Genomic DNA, 24,415 nt, shown 5'->3' on the forward strand with positions numbered 1-24,415 from the left:
CGCGCTCTTCCTCTGAGGAGAAAGTAAATTCTTCATTGCTGTACTGTGCTTCTTCCCTTGTGTAGCGTGCCATCATTCAAACGAAAGTAAGTAACTATAATAAAGCTTATTGTTTTATGCCATGTCTCGGCGAGCGTGTACATTATTACCTGGTTTACCTCAGTTCATTTCTATATGAACTGCACGCTCACTGAGGGTGGAATCACGTTAGCTGTATGAGGCAACAGGATAATTCGTACCAGTCCTAACTTTTATACGGATTACCAACGCAAACTCACGGCAATTTGTAACTTTTTGATTTAGTAGCTAATTCGTATGATCTAGTTCGTACAATTTAGTACGATTTGCTCATCACCTAATGACGGTTGGGGTTAGGGGTGGGGTTGGGTGCCACACCTCCTTTTTAAAATCATACGAAACTCGTACTGAACTCGTACGAATCCTTACGAATAAGCTACTAAACTGACAAAACGTACAATAATTACGTTTCCACATGAGATCAGGCTGGGATTACATGAAGAAAGATTTCGACTTGAGTAGGTTAATGCAAAAGTAGACATATCAAGCTTTCTTTCGATATCTCTCTCTCATGGCTCTTTGTTCAGTATTTGCCGAGTTTCAGTTGATTTTAATGGCATGTTCTTCCTGACACAGTCTACTGTTGCGTGTGCGTCTCGTGCAGACTATTTGTAATTTCTGGTAGGCATGGTAGAATTAACTCTAATGAGCTCAGACTGAGAAGCTAAACATAGCACTGGTTTTATACTGATTACTTTATCAAACAACATGCACTCGCAGCATTTTAAAGTAGACACTTCAAGCTTTCTAGAGATATACATCTCGTGTCTGTGTGTTTTGTTTTCGCAGAGTTTCAGCCTATTTTACTTGCACATTTCTAAAAATAGTTCATGGAGAGAGAAAAGACAGAATGCCTACACTGTTTATCATCCTTGTTTTGCAAAAGCACACGTTTGTTGTCATTGTGAGTATACACAATAAAAACTAGACACCTTACAGATTGATTAATGTATTGATCCAGCCTGATCTCACGAGAAAACGTACGTATTTTACATTTTGCCAGTACAGTAGCTAATTCGTACTAATTCGTATGAGTTCAGTCGTACGAAATTGTACGATTTTAAAAAGGAGGCGTGACACCTAACTCCACCCCTAAACCCAACCGGCATTGGGGGATGAGCAAATCGTACTAAATTGTAATTACATCGTACGAAATCATACGAATTAGCCACTAAATCAAAAAGTTACGAATTGCTGTAAGGTTGTGTTGATTGATCTTATCTGTACGATCAAAACTGAGAGTGTAATTTAAGTTCATTTCAGCTTTAAGAGGTTATGACTTGTCCAAAACGCGTATACGTGGTCAGTGGCGTAGCGGACGGGCCCGCAGGGCACGCACCGCGGGGGGGCCCGCGTGATTAGGGGGCCCCGCGTCGTCACGATTTTCAATAATTGATAATCCGGCAACCGCAATAATCAAACTCTTGGGAACAACTGTGGTCGGAACCAAAGTTCACAGGTCTGTGTTCTCTGAACACCTCTCAAGCGGTGGACTACTTCATTCTGATTGCTTGCCGCCAATGCTGCCAACTTAGCGACTTTGTCATTAGATTTAGCGACTTTTCAGACCCCCTAGCTACAAATCTAGCGACTTTTTTGTGTGTTATTGGAGATTTTTTTTTGTAGACTGTCATTTGTCCATACTGTACCGTCCCTACTTCTCTCAACGAGCTGCGTGTGATGCCGCCGACCCCTCCCCCGCCTCACAGCACTGACAGGCGGCCCAGTCAGTCCTCGTACAGCAGCCTCTCCCACCTGCAGCCCGAGAGCAGATCACCCCTCTGCGTACCGACGACAAATGATTTAGCACAGGCAGTGTGAAGTTATTTCCCTTGTACAGTCAAACCGATCTACTTCTACTTTATTTTAACAATTTAATTGGACCGTTTATTGTTTTCTTGTTCACAATCACAGATATTTTAGTGACAGTTTCTGAACTTGTCTGAGTTTATTACATATGAGAGATTACTGCACATTCACTACACATCTATAATGACATACTGTATTCAAACAGCAATACATTTAGTTAAATAAACATGCTTATATAAAGTGTAGTGCAGTTATAAATACCCCTTTATTAACCATAGGCTGTTAAACAAACAGAAACGGCAGAACGTGATGACGTCAGTGATATAGAAATTGACGTATGACGCATCCACCCCCCCCCCCCCCCAAACTTCATCAGGGGGCCCCGTCAGCGATCCCTGCAGGGGGGCCTCCGCATTTTGCGCTACGCCACTGTACGTGGTCTTCGACCCCTGGGGGTTAAGCTAAAGCTGCAAAGCCCTGGCTACAGTGCACTTTTTGCCCCATCGACTTACAATAATACACACGTGAATACAGCAAACGCAAAACGCAAGCTCTTGTGGGAAGTTTCGCAAGTCGTTACATTGAAAACATGACCTCTCTGTACAGAAGTTTAAAATCTGGAGCAAAACCGATGCTCTCTATCAGGGCCGGAGTGGGACTCATTTTCAGCCTTGGAGTTTCAAGACAGACCAGCCCACCTCAGTTCACGACTGAATCAAATTCAGTTTCTAATGGCACTATCACGTCTTTTTCAAGAAAACAGCTGCTTTAGAACTACAAATGTTCAACAGACCTAACAATATTTTATGTCTTAACAATATAAAGGAAAAAAAAATATTAAATAAATTTTTCAGCTGAGATTCGAACACAGGTCTGCAGCGTTGCAATGCAATGTGCTTACCACTGGTCCACAATGGCGCTATTACATTAATGATAAAAAATAAGTAATGACTTGTGACCCTGAAAACACAGCATTGCTTTCTTTTGATGGCTTTAATTTTTTTCTCAACTTTTTAGATTTCTGATCAAGTTATGTCAGATTTATTATTGTAGTGAATCATCTGATTTTCATTGAGCAGGTGTATTATTCATTAATATTAATTATTCGAATTCTTATATTCACTAAGGTGCCGCTGTTTGGGCTCGATAGTTAACATTACATCATCATCATTAACGTTAGTTAACCTGCAGGCTGCATTTTGCTCACGGGGCTGCGAGAAAATAAATAAAAAGAGCTGTGCTGCGGCAAAATAATGAATAAAAAGAGTGAAGCTATGGTCAAATAAATAAATAGATGAAAAAAAGTGTGACTGCTAAGAGTGCAAGCAGCTAGGGACACCGGCCCTCGCGGCCAAATAACATACCGGCCCACCGGAATTCCCGGTCCTCCCGATTAGCCAATCCGGGCCTGCTCTCTATTCATGTTCAATCATTTAGTTTGATCCCGCTCCTTTATGCAGTGCCACACGACAGAATTTTGCATGCCCAAACTCTAGCCCCGTGTTTTTCAACCCTGTTGCTGAAGGGATATCAACAGTACATATTTTGGAGATCTCCCTCATCTGTCGCATTAGTTTGAGGTTTTGGAGTCTCTTCTGATGTCCTGATGAGTTGATTCAGATGTGTTTCATTAGGAAGAGGTTAAAAATGTGTACTGTTGGTGTCGTTTCGAGAACAAGGAAGGGAAACACTGTCCTAGCGTGACTGCAGCTTAACTTATGAACATTATTAATTTATTTTATGATTACAATTGTAGGGCCTTTATTTGATAGGGCAGTAGAGAGGGAGACAGGAATGAATGAGGAGCAGAGAAAGAGGGGAATGATCGGCAAATGAGCTTAAGGCAGAAATCGAACTTGGGTCACTGTAAGCACCTTCAAAGATAGCAAAATTTCTCTGTCACAGTTCTGGCCAACACAATCAGCTTTTGCATGGCCCACATGCCGCGGTGAATAATATGACATGACTGGATTAGGTCTGTCTTCCAGACAAGGGCCAAACATGGACCATATCTGAACCAAGTTCCAGCCAAGATAATAACCCATAACTGGGGCTAAAAAAAGCCAGATGTGGCCCATGTTCTACCATTGTCCGTAAGACAGATTTGGTGTGGCACGAATGCAATGAAATTGATAAATTGATAAATGGTAGAATTTTATTTTATTTTTTTAAGCAGAACAATTCAATGTGTGTTTTTAAACGGAATGAGACAATCAGAATTTTAAAACTCTGTCTTATTAAAAAAAATGACTTTGACATTTGGCTAATAATAATATAGTTTTAAAATAATAATTTGGTTAATAAAATATATGTAATGTATAGTAGGTGATATTCAGTCATTTTTTAACATACAGGAAACGATTGAATATCAATAGATAGATGTAATAGATTAACAAGAGATGCAAACAGAAAGATGGAAATGACCTTGTGTATTAAAAGACTTTTTTACTCCAAAAGCAATTTAAATCATGTTTTATAAATTAATCACGAGAAGAGCAAGTCATTTGATTAACCGCGGCTGCTCTCGCATCGGTAATCATTGCTAATCCAATCAGATAATTTCTAGCCTCCAAAAAATAAACTCATTCATCATACCTTCCTTATCTTCGTATCTCAGTATCTCAGAGCTCAGGGTTCTCTCCCGGGACAGCATGCAAAAATCTGCAAATTGCATTAGGCAATAGCTAAGTGTGAACTCTTAAAATATATTTTGAATGTGGGTCAAGAAAGAGCAAACTTTTGTAGCCCACATATCAATTTTTAACATCTGGACTAAATAGTAGAGTTGAGATCTTATGTGCCGCCTTAAAGACGACGCCACCTCTGCCAAACCTGGGCCATGTTTGGCCCACATGCTGTATGCCAGTCCTAGCTTTATGCCAGATATGGGCAAGAATTCGTTGCTACCTGTTTTGGTGCTATATATCAGTACACTTAACCAGTAGGCTTGTGGCGTCGACCATTTTAATTTCTACATTGTTATTTTACGAGCCGCTCAAATACTTTTGAATAAATGATTTTGAAAACCCGCAACAGAAGCATGAGCACACCAGTGATGGTGATGCTCGACTTGGCAAACACGGCTAATTAAACATGAAGGAGGTGCGTCTGATGACCCGCACATGACCTATAAATGATTTACCGCGGGAAAGACGAGCAACAGAGAGAGGAAAAATCAGCCTAGCTGAACGCAGGCTTCCTGCAGATTTCAGCAAGTCAAAATTAAGACTTTTAAAGACATTTTTAAGACCGAAGTTCAGTGATTTGGTGTTTACCGAATCTGTCAATCCAATGAACATTCGCAAACTTGTGAGGTTTTATTGACACCTCCAGTGCTGTACACTGAAAAAAGTGCTGCATGCAAAACTGTTGCAAACAATTTATTTGTGTTGAATTTAAACAAACACATTAAATTTAATAATGTTCAACTTAACTTGTTTGTTTAAATTCAGCCCAAATAACGTGTTTAAAACCACTCAATGTAAAAAAAAAAATAGAGTAAATCCAAGGAATTATCTTTAAATAGTTTTTTTCAGTGTAGTTAAAAGCAGATTTCCTGGCTGTGTTCTGTTTTCAGTTATCTCCCCCATGCCCTATTATAACCCCTATGCCCTATTATAGCCCCTATGCCCTATTAATGTGCCTATTTTTAACTTTTCGATTCTTTTAAAATAAGAATCAACACAATTCTTAAGGTTTTTTTGGAATCAACTTGATTGATTGAGCCACTCGAAACCATTAATGCCATTTTGAATGCAGCCGTGGTTCATGACGAAAACATCTTTAAAAGGATTCAGGGCCTACAACACAATGTCAGGGAATTTAAAGGTCCTGTGGAATCAAAATAAAGTTTTTAGATGTTAGTATCTGTATTGTTAGTTTTTAGAATATCTTTAAGCTAGTGCACAACAAAAGCTGCGTTTAGAATATATAAAACGGACAGAAACATTAAAAGCTTGCAGTTTGTCACTTCTGGCAAAAAAAAAAAAATAAATAAATATATATATTTTAATTTCACTTCACCTAATGATTCAGTTTTTAATTAAATCTTCTGACCAATCAAATGCTCTCTAGTATCTGACATCTCTAGCATTCAGGCGCTTAACCTCAACCCCTCTCACTCTTCTCACTCACTTTTTTTTTTTTTAAAGGGGAGGAGCTAAATTAGAGAGTCCCACCCTCTCTCCATGTTTCAAATGAGATTATGTGAAACGTCGAATTAAAAACACACATTTCAAAGCACTTCACGGGATCTTTCAGTCTTTTTGTTGCATTCCCCTGTAGAACGCACTTTGGGGTTATGTGTGTGCGATTCTGTTTGTATGTAGTCGTTTTACGTGTGTTACAGGTATGAACAGCATTGCAGGATCTGCATTTCGTGCTGATGACGTTGGCAGCTGATGCTGGGTTCGCACCATCAATCGCTGGCATATCGTTTAAAAGAAAGCCCCAACTGCAATGTAATGTATAGCGAATTTATGATGTATGTCCATACACCCAAAGCACTTCACAATCATGAGGGGGTTTTTTCCACACCACCACCAGTGTGCAGCATCCACTTGGATGATGTGACGGCAGCCACAAGACAACGGCGCCAGTGCGCTCACCACACACCAGCTATTGGTGGAGTGAAGAGACAGTGATAGAGCCAATTCGGTGGAAGGGGATGATTGGGAGGCCATGATCGTAAGGGACGATAGAGGGACTTTGGCCAGGACACCGGGGTTACACCCCTGCTCTTTCACGAGGAGTGCCATGGGATTTTTAATGACCGGACCTCTGTTTAACGTCTCATCCGAAAGACGGCGCCCACTGACAGTGTAGTGTTTCCTTCACTTTTACTAGAGCATTTGGACTCACGCAGACCACAGGCTGAGCGCTCCCTGCTGGCCTCAATAACACCACTTCCAACAGCAATCTAGTGTTCCCTAGTGGTCTCCTAGCCAGGTACTGACCAGGCTCAGCCCTGCTTAGCTTCAGTGAGTAGTGATGTGACGTTGTGCGCCGAGGCTTCGAAGCATGTATCAAAAAAACGATACATCTCGCAGTGAAGCAGTGTACCGGAGCTTGATTCGTTTTGCCATCATCACGTGATCAGTGACGTCCGAAGCTTCATTTTCGCCTATACCCACGTGACTGCTTCGAATTTTGATTCAAAGGTTTAAACACCCTCATAGTAACGTGTATAGCGAGAGATTAGGCGTCGATTACATACATTTGTACTGTTTCAAAGCACTGCACCAGTCCCACACACCAGTAATTAAACTAAACTACAATAGTAATTTTTAGTAAAAAGGTTTTGAACAATACTAAAGTGTATTAGCGTATTTTTTTTATGGCTATCTTTAAAGAAAATCAACGCATATCGTAGTATTGTGTTTAACAGAGACCATCTGGTGAATGCGACCCTGAAACATCGTTCACATAGCGTCCTCCTAGAGCACTCGCCTCCCAATCAGGAATTGCTGGATCGATCCCTCCTTGGAGCGGGATTAATTGTGTTATGATAAACTTTTGAATACCTTGGATTTTACTACAATCATCAGTTGTGTAATGTAATATATCTTGTGTAAAAACTACAGTAATTGAGTAATTTGTTTATATTGCTGTTGTTGTATTACTACATGAATAAGTTGGTCAGTTGTGAACATTTGACATCATGGCAACACAGTGCTTTCCCACACTTTCACCAGAAGAGGTCCTCATCGAGCTCTGATTTAGAAAGCTTCGAGTAACGAACCTTTTTCCGATACAATTGAGTCGAGCGCTTCACTGGTTCAGAAAGCTTCATTTCACCATCACTATCAGTGAGTAACCAGTCTTGGGCTGCAGGGTGAAATGGCTGTGGCTGGATGTTGATCTCTCTCTCGCTCTTACTATTTCTTTGATTTGTGTGGGTCTCTGTGAGGATAGTCTCTCTTGCGGAGACTAGTCTGAGAGAATGTGTTTTCGCATTGGGTTAAATCTGTTGAGATTGCAACGTGTTTGTTTGTGAACTAATCCAGTTTACTGATCAATTTTTAAGGTAATACCTCGGAGAGGGTGTAGAAGAGGACAAGTCACGATATACAGTTGAAGTCAGAATTATTAGGCCTCTTTTGATTTCTTTGAGACGAAGATATTGAGATGAGAAAAGTCTGGTTATTTATAGTGAGTTAAGGATCGTCTGATAGGATAATCAGTCATTAGCTAAAGTTGGAACAGCTGCGAACAATCATAAGCACGTGATCCTCTCCAAATTTGTTTATGAATAAACTTCACTTAAAGGAAGTAACACTTTTTAAGACATAAAATTGAGCTTTTGAAATGCAAGACATTTCACACAATCGATTTGTGTTGGGACAACATGAAGGAATTAAGGTAACTTATTAGTTTTTACAAATTGAAGTGGAATAAACATAAAACAAGTTGTCCTCCAAAAACTTAAGAATTGCGTTGTTTCAGCTCCTTTTAAATTAGTTTGAACAAACAGCAAACATAATTTTTTTGAGAGTGTGAACCATGCCAATCCTCTACCTTTCCATGATAAGCGACTGCAGAGAGAGAGAGAGAGAAAGAGAGAGAGAGAGGGATGGAGGAAAAAAAAGAGCTAAGTGAAGAAGAGAGAAATGAAGACAGATATACCGAGGCCAGAAGAAAGTCATAAAACTTTCAGAGATGACAACAGAAGCGCGGTCCAGCACAGGCTCTTCTACATGGACGTCTGGAAAAGCTGCTCTATTTAAAGCGCTGGTGTCTCCACAGGGACGCTCCTGCTGATGCTGCTCTTTTCGGCAGCATCCCGAACATCGCTTTACTCACCCGTCCTGCGCTAGAGAGCCTACATGTCATTCATACAGACCTACATTGTGCGTGTGTGTGTTCATTCTGCGTTAACAAAAGCTGCTGTACTCGGAGCGACTGCAGGATAAATGAAAAATTTATCAGCTTTTTTACCATTTGAATTTTGTCTTTTTTAACTTCCACTGCATATAAATTCATGAATGTGGATTTAAAGGGAGAGTACAGACGGAAATTTAAATATATTCATCATTTATTCAGCCACAAAGTGGTTGTAGAGGTTTATTGATTTTTTTTTTTGACTACAAATTAAGGTATTTAATGATGAAAACTAGTAGCCGTTAACATCATGTAAGAAAATAAAGTCATTAAAAAAAATCAAATAAATTAAAAATAATACAATTAAAATAAATAAATAAATAATTAAATTAAATTAAATTAAATTAAATTAAATTAAATTAAATTAAATTAAATTAAATTAAATAAAATAATAAAATAAAATAAAATGAAAAAAAAAACAAAAAAACAAATCATTCATTAATTTTCTTTTCAGCTTAGTCCGCCAGCTTATTCAGCATATGGACTACGCAGTGGATGCCCTTTCAGCTGCAACAGAAATGCCAACTGACTCAGCTGGGCTCGAACTAGCAACCTTCTTGCTGTGAAGTGATTGTGCTACCCACTGCGTCACCATGATGCCTAAATGAAATGAAATGAAATGAATTAATTCCTTCATCTCTTTTCAGCTTAGTCTCTTCATTAATTAGTGGTCGCCACAGCGGAATGAACCGCCAACTTATCCAGCGTATGTTTTACACAGTGAATGCCCTTCCAGCAAAAATAATAATAATAAATAAATAAATAAATAAATAAATAAATAAATAAATAAAATATTTAATTAAAAAGAGTATTTAATATTTGAAATATTTTCAAATATTATTTATTGATGTAAAGAAAATAATGATAAAGTAAAAATAGCAATAAAGTATAAACTTGTGGCCAATGGCATCTAAAAAAATGCTATGGAAGTCAAGGGCTAGTGGAAATAAAATAATATAATTATAAATATATTAAAAAAAAATAAATAAATAAAAAAAAAAAAATATATATATATATATATATATATATATATATATATATATATATATATATATATATATATATATATATATAAAATAATAAATAATAAATACAATAAAATGAAATAATAAAATAAAAATAAATGAAATAAAATAAAAGTATAAATGTAGCCATTGACATCCAAAGTAAAACAATACAAAAACAAGCAAGTACTGTAACTGCTACAGGTTTCCAACATTCTTCAAAATATCCTCTATTGTGTTTAACAGAAAACAGAAACAGATTTGAAATGAATGGCTTTAATAGTGACAGAATGTTAATTTTGGATGAACTAACGCTTTAAGACAATGTTGATAATAGTAGAGTTGATGGAGGTAAACGTGACCTCTGTGCACTGCAGATCTTCAGGCATGCGACTAATAAAAGCTTTTATTAATATCTCCATGAAAGATTCTCAAGTGAGCATTCCTGCATCTTCAAGATCCATCAGTGACCTGCTGAACTGCGCTTTGCTAAAGGTGAGACGACACTGAGGAAAGACCTTTACATTCATCCACATTGTTGACCCACATATGTACACACTCTATGCTTATGAATGCAGATGGAATCTTCTGAGATATTTACCACCATGCATGGTGAATCATAAATAATAAATACATGAAGAAATGTCAACAAGCTTCTAATGGAACGCCATGCAGAGTCAGGAAATCTGATTATATGATCATATATCATATAAAATATGATATAAAAAACCTATATACAGGTTATATATATATATATATATATATATATATATATATATATATATATATATATATATATATATATATATATATATATATATATTATTTATTCCGCTGTGGCGACCCCGGACTAACAAAGGGACTAAGCCAAAAATAAATAAATAAATAAATGAATGAATATATATTTATACAACAGTTCTGTCTGGTTCTCGAATCTGATTGGCTGATAGCAGTGAGATATTTAAGTAATATCAGCACTCATACTGCCCCTTTACCCTTTGTGTATTACTCCGCCCACATACAGCCAGCAACAAGCAGAGACACTACAGTTTGACAAATATTCCTGCTGTCACACAACAAAATATACTTTTGAGGCTTTTTTAGTGGAGAATGTAGTTGTTTAGATTGCAACTATGCAGTTTATTTGTAAGAATAGTGCCTATTTTAAAATATTTGCAATTTCTGAGAGAGCTCGTCAGCGGCCATTAGCCTGCCATAGTGTAGACCAAAGGAGGTTAACGTTTTCTATCCACAAGATGGCGACACAACCGCATAATAAGCCCTTTCACTTAGAAGATATAACAGTCTGATTTTTAACTATAGCAGATCAAATCAATATTAAACTGGTAAGCACACCTGCCAACATTGACGTTTTTCCTCGGAGAATCACGTATTTTAGACTAATCTCCCGCAACCATCCCGTTTCTTCCGGAAAACTCCCGTAATTTCACACACCCCCCTTTTCGGTACAGTCTGCAAACACCCCTGGGTTGCCAACTTTCGTACATTACCCGATCGAGAGCCATTCAAACACTAGCTCTAAAGTTACATTCGTGTAATAGTAACATCTTCTGTGAATGAATGGCGGAAGAAAGTAGTTCCTAATACAAAAGGGGTTTTTAGACTCTCAGTGTTTGATTTTCTTATTTATTTACACGATTGTGCCGTCGAACTGTTGTATGCCCAATATCACACTCGTAGCAGTGAGATATGGTTATATATCAGCACTGGTGGGAGGTTAGCCTATATATATATATATATATATATATATATATATATATATATATATATATATATATATATATATATATATATATATATATACATATGTATGTATACATACAGAGTTTGAACAATGAAACTGAAATGCATGGTTTTAGACCACAACAATTCATTAGTATGGTCAAGGGTCTCCTTTTGTGGCCAATACAGCATCAAATGGTCTTGGGAATGACAGATATAAGTCCTGCACAGTGGCCGAAGAATTTTGAGCGATTTTTTTTCCTGCAGAATAAACGTGATGCTGGTGGAAGAAAACATTTCCTGACTCACTTCTCCAAAACACCCCAAATTGCTCAATAATGTTTAGTTCTGGTGACTGTGCAGGCCATGGGAGATGTTCAACTTCATTTTCATTTTCAACAATCCAATCTGTATTCAGTCTTTTTTGTGTATTGGTGCATTATCATCCTGAAAAACAACACTGCCTTCAGTTAAAAAAAAAAAAAAAAACATTGGGTGCACATGGCCCTATAGAATGATTCGTGCCCATCTAGCACCTATTGAATGCCATGATATTGCAGCCCAAACCATCAGTGATCCACCTCCATGCTCTATACTGGACATGCAACAGTCTGGGTAGTATGTTTTTTGGGGACTTTTCCTCACCGTAACTCTCCCAGATGTGGGAAAGACAGTGAAAGTGGACTCATCAGACAACAATATGTTTCACATTGTCCATAGACCAATATTGTTACTGCTATTACTCTGCTAATGAAACATTCACACCCTGCTCTTACTGGTGGAATGAAGATCAATGAAGATTGGCCACCAAGCTGCTCACATTTAGCCATGAAACCTCTAACACTAATTTACCCAGTAATTTGATTTGAAATATGATAAGCAGTTTAACCCTTGTTTGCTGGATGTTTCAATCCACTCTGGGCTGATTTTAAGACATGACAACATAAGCATACATTCCTAATTGATGGCAGTTTTCCCTGTTAATAAGAAGTACAATATGTAATTTTTGCTGTTGTATGTATGTATGTATGTATGTATGTATGTATAAATAAATAAAACAAACAAACAAACAAATGAATGAAATTAACAAATACATATATACGTAAAAATAAATAAATACATAAATAAAAAAATAAAACAATAAAGAAATAAAGAAATGAACAAACAAGTGAATAAATAAATAAATGAATGAATAAATAAATAAACAATAAAACAAACTAATAAATAAGTAAACAAATAAACAAACAAAAAATAATAATAATGCATAAATACACAAATGAATGAATGAATGAATAAATAAATGAGCAAATAAACAAATTAATGAATAATAAATAAATTAATAAATAAATACATGATTAAATGAATAAATAAACAAAAAAAAAACAAAACAAATAAATAAACAATCAATTAAACAAACAAACTAATGAAGGAAATGAACAAATAAATAGATAAAAATAGTAAATAAAAAAATACCAAAAAATTATAAAATAAATGAGTAAAGAAATAAACAGATGAAAAAATACCTAAATAATATATATATATATATATATATATATATATATATATATATATATATATATATATGAATAAATGCATTAATTATTATGCACAAATTAATGTACAACCAAATAACAAACAATAAATAAATTCATAAATAAACAAACAAACGAATAATGAATAAGTGAATAAATAAATAAACAAATAAAGAACAAACTAATAAATGAGTTAATAAATAAACGAACAAAGAAATAACTGAATACATGAATGAATGAACGAATGAAAAAACAAATAAACAAAAAAAAAAATAAATATATAAATAAATAAATTATTGAATAAATAAATACATGAATAAATGAATAAATAAACAAGCAAAATAATCAAAACAAACAAACAATAAATGAATGAATGAATGAATGAATGAAAGAAAGAATGAAATAATCAAAACAAACAAATAAACAAACAAACAAACAAACAAACAAATACATAAATAAACAAATGAACAACTGGATGATTGAATGAATGAATGAATGAATGACATGACATGAAACAGACCACAAACTATCCTTAAGCATAAACAAAGGCTTTAGTATCGGGATCCAAAAGTTTGTTTTGAGTTCTTTTTGCATTTCTTCACCTGACAAAGGATTTTAACCCACACGAGCAGTGAACTGAACATACAAATGTCATCAGCTGCTTCGTTCCCCAGGATTGAAAGCCATGACCTCTGGAATGTTCTGACAGTCAAATGATGTGATGTTGTCAAATCGTGCAGTCAGATGTGTCACAGCGGCTCAAACTGTAAGCGCAGCTCAGTATTACATGCATACAGTGTGATTGAGACACTGTCAGTCAGAGCCTTTCATCGCACACGCAAAGGAAAAAGACAAAAGTTGTTGCGTTTGCTCGGTTTTTCATGTGCGGATGTGATGAAACTACATGTAACGAGCGCAGTGTTTACATTCAACAAACTCCATGTTTTAAACACTGCTGAAATATGAGCTAATTTTGATATAATTAACTATAATATATGTTTTTCAATGACCACCATATAAATTAATCAATTATTGAATGAAAATAAATAATCATAAAAATATAATTTATTTTACAAGAAAGTATTACTTATAAAAATAAGTTATTAAAATAAATAAAATGATAAAATTTTCAAGATCTGTTATTATAAATTAAATTTACAAGTTCTGACAATTTTGAATTGTTTGCTTGTGGAACCCAGCACATTTGTACAATGTGCATTAGGATGCATTGATCAGACCGTCACACAGACTCAACATAAATAATATGTTTGTTTTTTTAAGATATGAGCGAGCATCAGTTTTAATAACGCAATCTCGCGGCAATTCCTAACTTTTTGATTTAGTGGCTAAATCATATGAATTTGTATGATCTAATTGGTACAATTAAGTATGATTTGCTCATCACCCAATGACGGTTGGGGTTAGAGCAGGGCCAGAGTGGGACTCCTTTTTCAGCCCTGGTTTTTCAAGCCTTAGACCAGCCCACCTCAGTTCACAACTGACAATATTAAAATAAGGTCATTTCCAATTCAGTTTCTAATGACACTATCACGTCTTTTTCAAGGAAACAGCTGCTTTAGAACTTGAACTATTTGTTATAAATATGAGAACATTAAAGGATAGCTAAATTTCCAACACTACTCTTTAAAACATTACAATGTCCTTTTTGCAATATCTAAATATATATTCTGTGCAAAATTCTTTATGGATATCCAGTCCTTTGTAACGGTGGTCACACACAAAAATAAAATGTAATAAAATATGTACACCTATATAAGTAACCCAAACAGTATTGTATGTCTTGACACAAAAAAAAAAAAAAAAAAAAAAAAAAAAATATATATATATATATATATATATATATATATATATATATATATATATATATATATATATATATATATATATATATATATATATATATATTATTTAGGTGAGGTTCAATCTCGGATCAGCAACGTTGTAACACAACATGCTGACCACTGGACCACAATGGCGCTGTTATGTTGGCACGTGTGGAATAAAAAATAAGCATTGTACTGGTACCTGCAAGAGTCTTTGGCTTAAACTTTTTCTCCCCTTTTTAGATTTCTGATCAAGTTATGTCAGATTTATTAATGTAGTGAATCATCTTTCAATGTTGTGAATGAGATTTTCTTTGAGCAGGTGTAATATTCATTAATTTTAAATATTCGAATTGTTATATTCCCTAAGGTGCTGCTGTCATCATTAACCTTATAATAGGGGGCTGCAAGAAAATAAAAGAAATAAAAACAGAGCTGCGTCAAAATAATAAATAAAAAGAGAGAGTCCATGGTCAAATAAATAAATAAATAAATTTAAAAAGTGCGACTGCTGAGAATGCAAGCAGTTGGGGACAAAAAACCGGACTGGCTCACCGGGAATTCTCCCAGTCTACCCGATTAGCCAATCCGGGTTAGAGGTGGGGTTAGGTGCCACGCCTCTTTTCACTTAACTGACCAAACGTAAAATACATTTCCTCGTGAGATCAGGGTGGTTTTACCTATGAGTATGCATACAAAATGCAGCTAAAAGTGCTACACGATGGTAAAATTTTGATTAAGGCATTTACATCAATAATGCGACTAAAATAGAAATACTCCACATGACTTTATTCCATTTGCTTTTATGATGATTATGACTTTAAGCATACCTGAAGTGCTATTCCATACCATGGTTATGAGCCATGGTTAATGTAAGAGGCTGTAGTTGGATGCGGCAGCCTCTGAACTCTGTAAAAAAACCTGTTTATGTGACACCCGCCGAAGCATCCGAATGACATGCGCATCTCCAAGGCTAGTCTGGGTTGCCAGGTGTGTGCGAAGCACTTGATTTGCTGTTTAAATCCAATCCTACCTCCAATCTTCAATGCTAAATTTACCCTCATGCTCGATCAACTCACGAGACAACTTTTCACCCTCAATGAGTTACACAGTGCTCAGCATAATTGAGTACAGCACATTTTGAAAATGTATATTTTTCTCCATTTCTCAGTGAACATAGGCAATGTATTTGGTGCATTTAAAGAGATTTAATAAACAGATATATTTATTAAAATACTATTTAGTTACCAAACATATTTTTAAATTGAAAGATAATACAAATAAATTCAAGCAAAATATTTGAAAAATAAATTACAACCTTCAAAATATATATAAAAAAAACAAAACATTTTTTTGCTTTGGTTGATTTTTCTTCTTAATGAAATTTGTATTTAATATTTTTCTTTAACATATAAATGTGGCTGTACTAGTTTTTGGACCATTACCGTAAGTTATTTTGTTAGATAAGCTCCAGATTTGGCTTCAGTACTGTCTAATCTAATGTATATGCACACATATAATATTATTTAGCTTAAAATTAATAGTTTGAAAGAGAGATTTGTGAGGGGTGTACTTATATATGCTGAGCACCGCATATGAGTGAGCATCAGTTTTACCTATGAGTATGAGTATGCAGACGAGCAGTGCGATAAGTGCTCCTGGACTCAGCGCCGCAGACATGACGTAAGCTGTGGCGTTGCAGGACTGGATGGCGCCGTCACTGTCGCAGCCGCACACATGTATGGTGAGGGTCCCGGTGCTGCTGAGGGCCGGCGGGCCACTGTCCACCACCAGAATGGGCAGCAGGTACACGTTCTGCTCCTGACGGTTGAAGCCGGAGCGCTGAGTCCTGATGCCCGCCGTGTTGTCTACAGAGGAGATCAATATACAGTCAGCGTTAATAAGTATAATACATTCCATAGGATGCTCTACAGTAATATATTTGTTCAGATAGCTGAAGTCAGATTTATTAGCCCTCTTGAATTATTAGCTCCCCTGTTTTAACCAATTAGAGAGATCACAATCATAAACATAATAGTTTTAACTGATTCCTTTGATCTTATATTATTTCTTTTATGATGACAGTAAATTATATTTGACTAGATATTTTCAAGATGCTAGGATTCAGCTTAAAGTGACATTTAAAGGCTTAACTAGTTTAGGTTTTATCCACTTGTCAGCTAGACTGTGTTTTGCTTAAAGCTGCGGTCACACTAGAGTTTGTGTGTGCGAAATTCTGTCATATGGGGCTACGAAAAGGGGCGGGATTAAATAAGATTATTAGACATTAAAAAAAGCGAGCGATTGCTCCGTGTTTTAAATTTCTGTCCAGAGAGGTAGTGTGTTGCTCCTGGATTGGTCTCACGCAGTCAAGTGATGCAATTTCGCAGGTCACCAAGCTTGAACTTTGCACCGAAGCAACCTGTGAAACTTGACGCATGACCCATGCTTTTCCGATCTGACGCATTTGCGTACAAAATCGCATCACTTGACGGCGCGAGAACAATCGAGGATCAAAACATGAACTCTCTGGACAGAAATTTAAAACATTGCGCAATCGCTCGCTTTTTTTAATGTCTAATAATCTTGTTTAATCCCGCCCCTTTTCACAGCGTCGCACGACAGAATATCGCATGCACAAACTCTAATGTGACCGCAGCTTTAAGCTACGGTCACGCTAGAGTTTGTGTGTGCGAAATTCTGTCATACGGCGCTGCGAAAAGGGGCTTTGTGTCTGTACAACGACAAGGTTTGTTTGAGCTGGGGTCATCCATCGTTATTATACTTTACAGTGTAATCTCTTGGCTGTGTATAAAACATGGCGGCCCTTTTGTTTTCATTCTGGCTTGTTGCGTAAGCGAATGACGTATCTCTGTAACCAATCAGCATTCAGCTGCACATGTAGCTCCAACTTTTGGTACCCTTTTTCATGTTCGGTACCTTTTCCAAAGGGTGCCAATAAAGTAATACAGTACGGTTCGGTATGCCTTTTGACAGTGGAAACAGCCATAAAAGCAAACCGGACCGTCCCGTACCACAGTGGAAACGGGGGATAAAAGAACGTTGAAAACTTGTAACCACAATGTTTTTCCTACTACGGAGGTTAATGGTTACCAGTTTCATCTCTCTTCAAAATGCCTTTTTTTGTGTGTTCAACAGAAGAAGCAAACTCATAGAGGAGCCACTTAAGGTTGAGTAAGGGCCTACTCACACTATGCCATCTGTACCGTGCCCAGGCCTGTTTCCTGGATCGTTTGAGAAGTGTGAGTTCGCTGAATCGGGCTCAAGCACGGTTCACTTGGCCGGCCCTGGCCCGGTTGGAAGAGGTGTGCCTGAGCGCGGATCACTTGAGCCCGAAACTGAAAGCGGGACGTGACTTTTAAGGGGCTGTTTCATATGGATTTATTAATCATTCTTACTGTTCAGTGAACGCAAACTGCCGTAGTTTATTAAAGACGCAAACCCCTCACTGCACGTCAGCTGCGCGCCTTCAGCAGACCTCCTCATTCCTGCAGCACGAAGGCTTTATGATTGTTTATGAGCGCCAAAAGTGGTGGATCTGTCCGGCAGAATATCTGACTGCGTGTCCCTGCATCCCTAAGGACTGTTTGGCGAAATATTTGACTGCATGTCACTGCATATCAAACGACTGAAAGGATATAACTAGAGAAATCTTCACTGTGCTACTGAGTGAGAGTGTATGGCAAGCCGTTTTAGCATTTAAACCTTGTTCTGACTATCCATAAATATAATTAGAGATATCTCTAATTATATTTTGACTTGTCATAATTATAATCCGACTAGTCAGATTGGAGATATCTGCAAATATATTATGACTGACTAGTCATTCCTTCATTGACTTCCATTGAAAAATATTTGCAGATATCTCTAAATAAGTTTTGACTAGTCACAACTGTAATTAGAGATATCTCCAAATGAATTTTGACTAGTCAAAAATCCAATTCAAGATATCTACAACTGTAATTCGACTATTAGTAAACTAATTAGAGATATCTTCAAATATATTTGTAAATATATCTAAATATGATGAATTAAAGATATCTCTAAATGTATTATGACTAGTAAAAACTCAGTTAGAGATATCTCCAATTACAATTGTTACTAGTCAAAATTCATTTGGAGATATCTCTAATTACAATTGTGACTAGAGATATCTGCAAATATTTTTCAATGGAAGTCAGTGGAGGAATATGAGTAGTCATAATATATTTGCAGATATCTCCAATCTGATTTCGTACTAGTACAATTGTAATTGCAGATATCTCTAATTGTCATTCTGAGTAGTGGAATTATAATTATGACTAGTCAAAATATAATTAGAGATATCTCTAAATATATTTATGGAGACAGAACAAAGATTTAAATGCTAAAAAGGCTTGCCAAAGAGAGCGCTTCTCACTGAACAGCGCAGCATCGATGACGTAAGCGTGCCGAGGCCCAAAATGGTGTGAGCGCGGGCCGTCGGGGGAGACGGGAGGGGGGACAAGCGTGCTTTGGCCCGGTTTGAGGCAACTGTACCTAGTGTGAGTACGGCCTAAATAGTGAATTAAACTTCATTTTACAGTGAACTATCTTTTAAAAGGTAAACACATTCAAGCAGACACTTTTCTAGCATTTACTATCCTCTCTCACCAAAAGCGGCACATCTCCATAATGTAAAGCTCCTCTGAAGCGTCCACAAGCTTTTGCATCAGCTGATGTATGAATGTGGCGAACTCTGACAAACAGCAAAATACTGTGAAAAACTACAGCAACAACTCAACTAATGGACTTGCATACAGGCACAGCAGCCATCCATCATGGAGGACATCCATCAGTGTCTGCGGCGGCTGATAAATCCAGCATCTTTCCAGAGAGCAGGAGTTTCTGCTGAGTAAAAGCCCTGTGACACCGAGACTGTAAATCAACTCTCTCCTTCTCATAAATACAGCTCACACCATCAGATCCATTCACCTCTTGGAAACATCAGCAGCAGAGGATTTCAACAAACTCATGTGAAGATCTGATATATGGACGTATACAGTACTGCGCAGAAGGTTAGAGGAAAGCAAACTCAGGCTCATTGGAGATGTGTGCCCAGGGCTGGAGCTGTGATCGGGCAATAAAAGTTATGACCGTTAGGGTCCGAGCCGGACAGAAATTGGCCCGGGTCCTACAAGTACATTTTGATTGATAGCTTTTTGAAAGCCCGGTTTACAGCCTGACATTATTCAAATGTGCACATGCACACAGCTCTTTTGCCTTTTTTTCAAGATTGAGTCGTTTATACGTGTTTTACCATTATTTAATCATAACAAACGTATAGGCCACTTAGAAATTGTAACAAAGAAATAAAATAAGTCTTCTGTAACATCGTAACATCTCAGCATTCTAAATCGGCCTAGGTACAGACACCAGGCCGTACTCACACTATGTACAGTTGCCTTGAACCGGGCCAAAGCACGCTTGATCCCCCTCCTGTCTCCCCCGACAGCCTGCACTCACACTACATTCGTGCCTAGGCACGCTTACGTCATCAACGCTGCGCTGTTCAGTAAATGCTTTTGATCAGCACAATGGACATTTCTCTAGTTATATAATTTTATCATTGGTGGGCTGGTTTCCCTTTTGTCATTTGGGATGCAGTGACACGCTTTCAAATATTTCGCCGAACAGATCCGCCACTTCCTCGTGCTGCAGGAATGAGGAGGTTTGCTGAAGGTGCAGCTGTCGTGCAGTGAGGGGTTTGCGTCTTTAATAAACTATGACAGTTTGCGTTCACTGAACAATAAGAATGACTGAGTAATCAATATTAAACTGTCCCTTAAAAGTCACGTCTCACTTTCAGTTTCGGGCTTTGGCGCGTTTTGCACTCAAACAGAAGTGTACCGTGACAAAGCCCAAGTGAACCGCACACAGTGGTGTAGCGGATGGGCCCGCATGATTAGACCAATAATTGAAAATCCGGCAACCACAATAATCAAACTCTTGGGAACAACTGTGGTCGGAACCAAAGTTCACAGGTCTGTGTTCTCTGAACAAGTGGTGGACTACTTCATTCTGATTGATTGCCGAACCGTGTCATAGCTCATACCATAAAGTTGAGTTGATATCAACTCTCCTCAACGCTCACACCGGAGAAGACACGCGCGCTGTTTCTTGCTGCCGGTTCTCATTGAAATGATTGACTTCTGCCTACTTTGACGCTCTCGCTGCTTTCGGTTTGCGATCGCTCCTCAGTTTGTGAAGGCTTCCCCGCGTTGTCGCTCCACCCCGCCCCCCTTTCCCGCTCCTTAGTTTGTGACCGCTCCTCAGTTTGTGATCGCTCCTCCGTTTGTGAAGGCTTCCCCGCGTTGTCACTCCACCTCGGCCCCCTTTCCCGCTCCTCAGTTTGTGATCGCTCCTCAGTTTGTGATCGCTCCTCAGTTTGTGAAGGCTTCCCCGCGTTGTCCCTTCACCCCGCCTCCCTTCTCCGCTCCTCAATTTGTGATCCCCAGCCTGCGTGTCCCCCTTCCCACTCACATCATCAGGGAGCCCTGTCAGTCATCCCTGGAGGGGGGCCTCTGCATTTTGCGCTACGCCACTGACCGCACACCTCTTCCAACCAGGCCAGGACCGGCCAAGTAAACCTTGCATGAGCCCGATTCAGCGCACTCACACTTCTCAAACAATCAGGGAAACAGGCCTGGGCACAGTTCGGATAGTATAGTGTAAAGTACTCCCTTAGCCTTTAATTTAGCCAACAAACCAATAAAATTAAGTAGGGATGCATGATATATTGGCAGCCATATCAATATCGGCCGATAAATGCTATTTTTAAGATTATCGTTATCTGTCCGATGTCAAAATAAGTCCGATATATTTTAGCTGATAAATTACGTCATTGTACAGAACTGCCTGAACTTGCACTTGCGTAGGCGCAACTTGTTCAGACTTGTCCAGTGGACTATAATGGTGCTTTCCTCACACTGTTTATTCCTTCAAAGTCCGTCCAGGCATGTCCCACTGGGAGAAGGCCTCAGGGAGGACCTAGGACATGCTGGGGGGACTATGGCTGCATCTGAAATCGCATATTTCTATACTATATAGTACACGAAAAACAGTATGCAAGACGAGTAGTATGTCCGAATTAATAATATTCGAAAATCAGAATGCGAGAAGTACCCGGATGACCTACTACTTCCGACGAGATTCTAAAATGTGCATCCCATGCATGCTGCTCTATCCCATGATGCCCCACAAGAGAATTCATGAATGAGAGTAAAGTGCCGCAACTCACGTGGTCATAACAAAATGGCGTAGTAGTACGTCCGAGTTCCATTCATACTGCTTACATTCATACTGTATAGACCTTTTTCATGGCTGCTGCATGGAGGGCGCCATAGCGACCAGCGTCTTCCGGTAGAATGCTAAAAACTTCCGTTTACAGCGTTTACAACTGGTAATTTGTGCTCCGAAAATGGGTTTCAATAACGTTTTTAATGGATAACAGAGTGTTATTGTGACACACAACTTAGAAATGTGTCTGTTAAAGCCGTTATAATCTGTCACATGTGGTTCAAGCACGTCAGAAATACGAGAAAAACGTTCTCCTAGTTCACGTGTTTGCCGTCAGAAATAGTGTGTTTGTGCTGACAGCCTGTCAGCTGTTAGCTCAGCGGCTCTTTAACACACACACACACACACACACACACACACACACACACACACACACACACGGAGAGAGAGAGAGAGAGAGAGAGAGAGAGAGAGAGAGAGAGAGAGAGCAAACCAGAGTACTGGCATGAAACTTAACAGGTATGAAAGTCGTGCAATTTACAAAAATGAGCAATAAAAGTCTGTTATTGATCCTCTGCTGCTGATTTGCTGTTCATTCTAATCGCGAGCCGTTTGTGTTTTATTTCGTGTGTTGTTTTCACCACGGTTTGTGTTTTTCTGTCATTTGGAAATGACACTAGCCTATATTTTCACTTTGTCACCGTTATTAAATCAGTGTGTCCGTGGCACAGTACAGGCTACGTGTGTGTGTCAAACATTTTGGTGAACTACATTTGTTTGGGCTGGTTATATATTTGAAATAAAGAGAAAATGTTGACTTTAGCGATGACGAGGCTTCATTTAAACGGCAGAAGATGCCGTCTGACAACGAGGGGGAAACGCCTCACAGCAGCTGTTTTCCATCTATTAGATCGCATTTCTTAAATGATCAGTCCAGGAGATGATGCTGATGGACAACAGTATTAGTTCAAAGAGGATAAAAGCAGGTAAAATAGATTAAAACTAGCGTTTCAAAGCTGTCCAAATGTGACTGTTTACACGCATCAGCTGCCGACCGGAAGTTCTTCGCATTCTCCTTGCGCATACCCGCAAAGCATAATGGGTAATTTTGCGTTCCAAGAAAAAGGTCTATAGAACGTACTTTTCTAACGGCTAAGTAGTACATTTAAATTTAAATGCAGTACCTACTGAGTAGTAAGTGATTTCGGCCTATGTCTTTCGGCTGGCTTGGGAACATGTTGGGATGCCCCGGAGGAGCTGGAGGTGGTGTCTGGAGATAGGGAAGTCTGAGGTTCTCTCCTAAGACTGCTGCCCCCACGACCCGGCCCCGGACAAGTGGTTGAAAAATAACGAATGAATTATTAATATTTAGGATTAGATTTCAGAGAAAGGGCTGACCCCCATACATCTTGTTTTGATGTCCTTTAGGGGGATCAAGCGTTAATTAGGGTGGTCTTCTCACGCACATCTGGCTTGTCCTACATGTATTAGCTTGCTATCTATCATAGCTTGCTATGTGCTGGCTGCTATAGCCAAAACTTTGGTCACTCATGGCAATGCCAAACGTCTGTTTTAATGGAGGCAGCAGCAAAAATCTTGGGCTGTGGACCATGTGAAACATGTATTGTTTTCTGTTCAGTCCCAATTCACTGTCTTTCCCACATCCAGGAGAGTTACGGTGTGGAGAAGCCCCCAGCCACCCAAGATGGTTGCATACCATTGAGTGCTTTTGAATAATCCGATATAGCCTTTGCATAGTACGGAGTGCAAGATCTGTGACTGGTCAGCTTGTAGTTAGTTGGCGGTTCATTCCGCTGTGGCGACTTCTAATAAGTAAGCTGAAGGAAAATGAATGAATGAATAAATGAATAAATAAAGACCTTTTCCAAACTTTAATATGTTTCAAATATAAAGGTGTTATTCAATATGAACTCTCTGCATATACTAATATTTCATATATTTACATACTGTTAGTGCCGTTTGCTCCGAATAAGCTCAACTAAACCCTCAATCCGATTGGCCAATGTATTGAAATGCAATGGTGACACAGTCATTGATTGGTCGGGTCAAATCCATCAACCAATCATTTATGAAAGAGCACAGAAAATGACCTTTCAATATTAATCTAGTTGGGCAGAAAACAGCTAAATGACAAAACGAGGACACCATTGATTGAGTTCAGCACCTCCTATCAGCGCTCAGATTAACTCCGTAATTGATTTGGAGTCATCAAAAGCTGTGAATCAAA

General features: G+C 38.1%; 1 protein-coding gene and 1 long non-coding RNA gene across 5 annotated transcripts in view; one reads left to right on the plus strand and one right to left on the minus strand.

Moving 5' to 3' along the window:
* The window catches only part of LOC147843698 (uncharacterized), a 341,063-nt gene that overhangs the window by 181,986 nt on the left and 134,662 nt on the right, over positions 1-24,415 (plus strand). Inside the window, exon 4 of the long non-coding RNA XR_015494403.1 lies at positions 8,296-8,379. This is a non-coding gene — a long non-coding RNA (uncharacterized LOC147843698). The remainder of the gene's footprint in view (positions 1-8,295; positions 8,380-24,415) is intronic.
* The window catches only part of cdh22 (cadherin 22), a 487,421-nt gene that overhangs the window by 35,021 nt on the left and 427,985 nt on the right, over positions 1-24,415 (minus strand). For 3 of the 4 annotated variants that reach the window (NM_001443451.1, NM_001443452.1, NM_001443450.1), the window contains 1 exon segment: positions 16,506-16,757. In NM_001443451.1, the coding sequence (NP_001430380.1) occupies positions 16,506-16,757 (252 nt within the window). 4 annotated transcript variants of the gene reach the window in all.

This window comes from Danio rerio, chromosome 6 (genome assembly GCF_052040795.2).
Source record: "Danio rerio strain M-AB ecotype USA chromosome 6, GRCz13ab, whole genome shotgun sequence".
Classification (NCBI taxonomy): domain Eukaryota; kingdom Metazoa; phylum Chordata; class Actinopteri; order Cypriniformes; family Danionidae; genus Danio; species Danio rerio.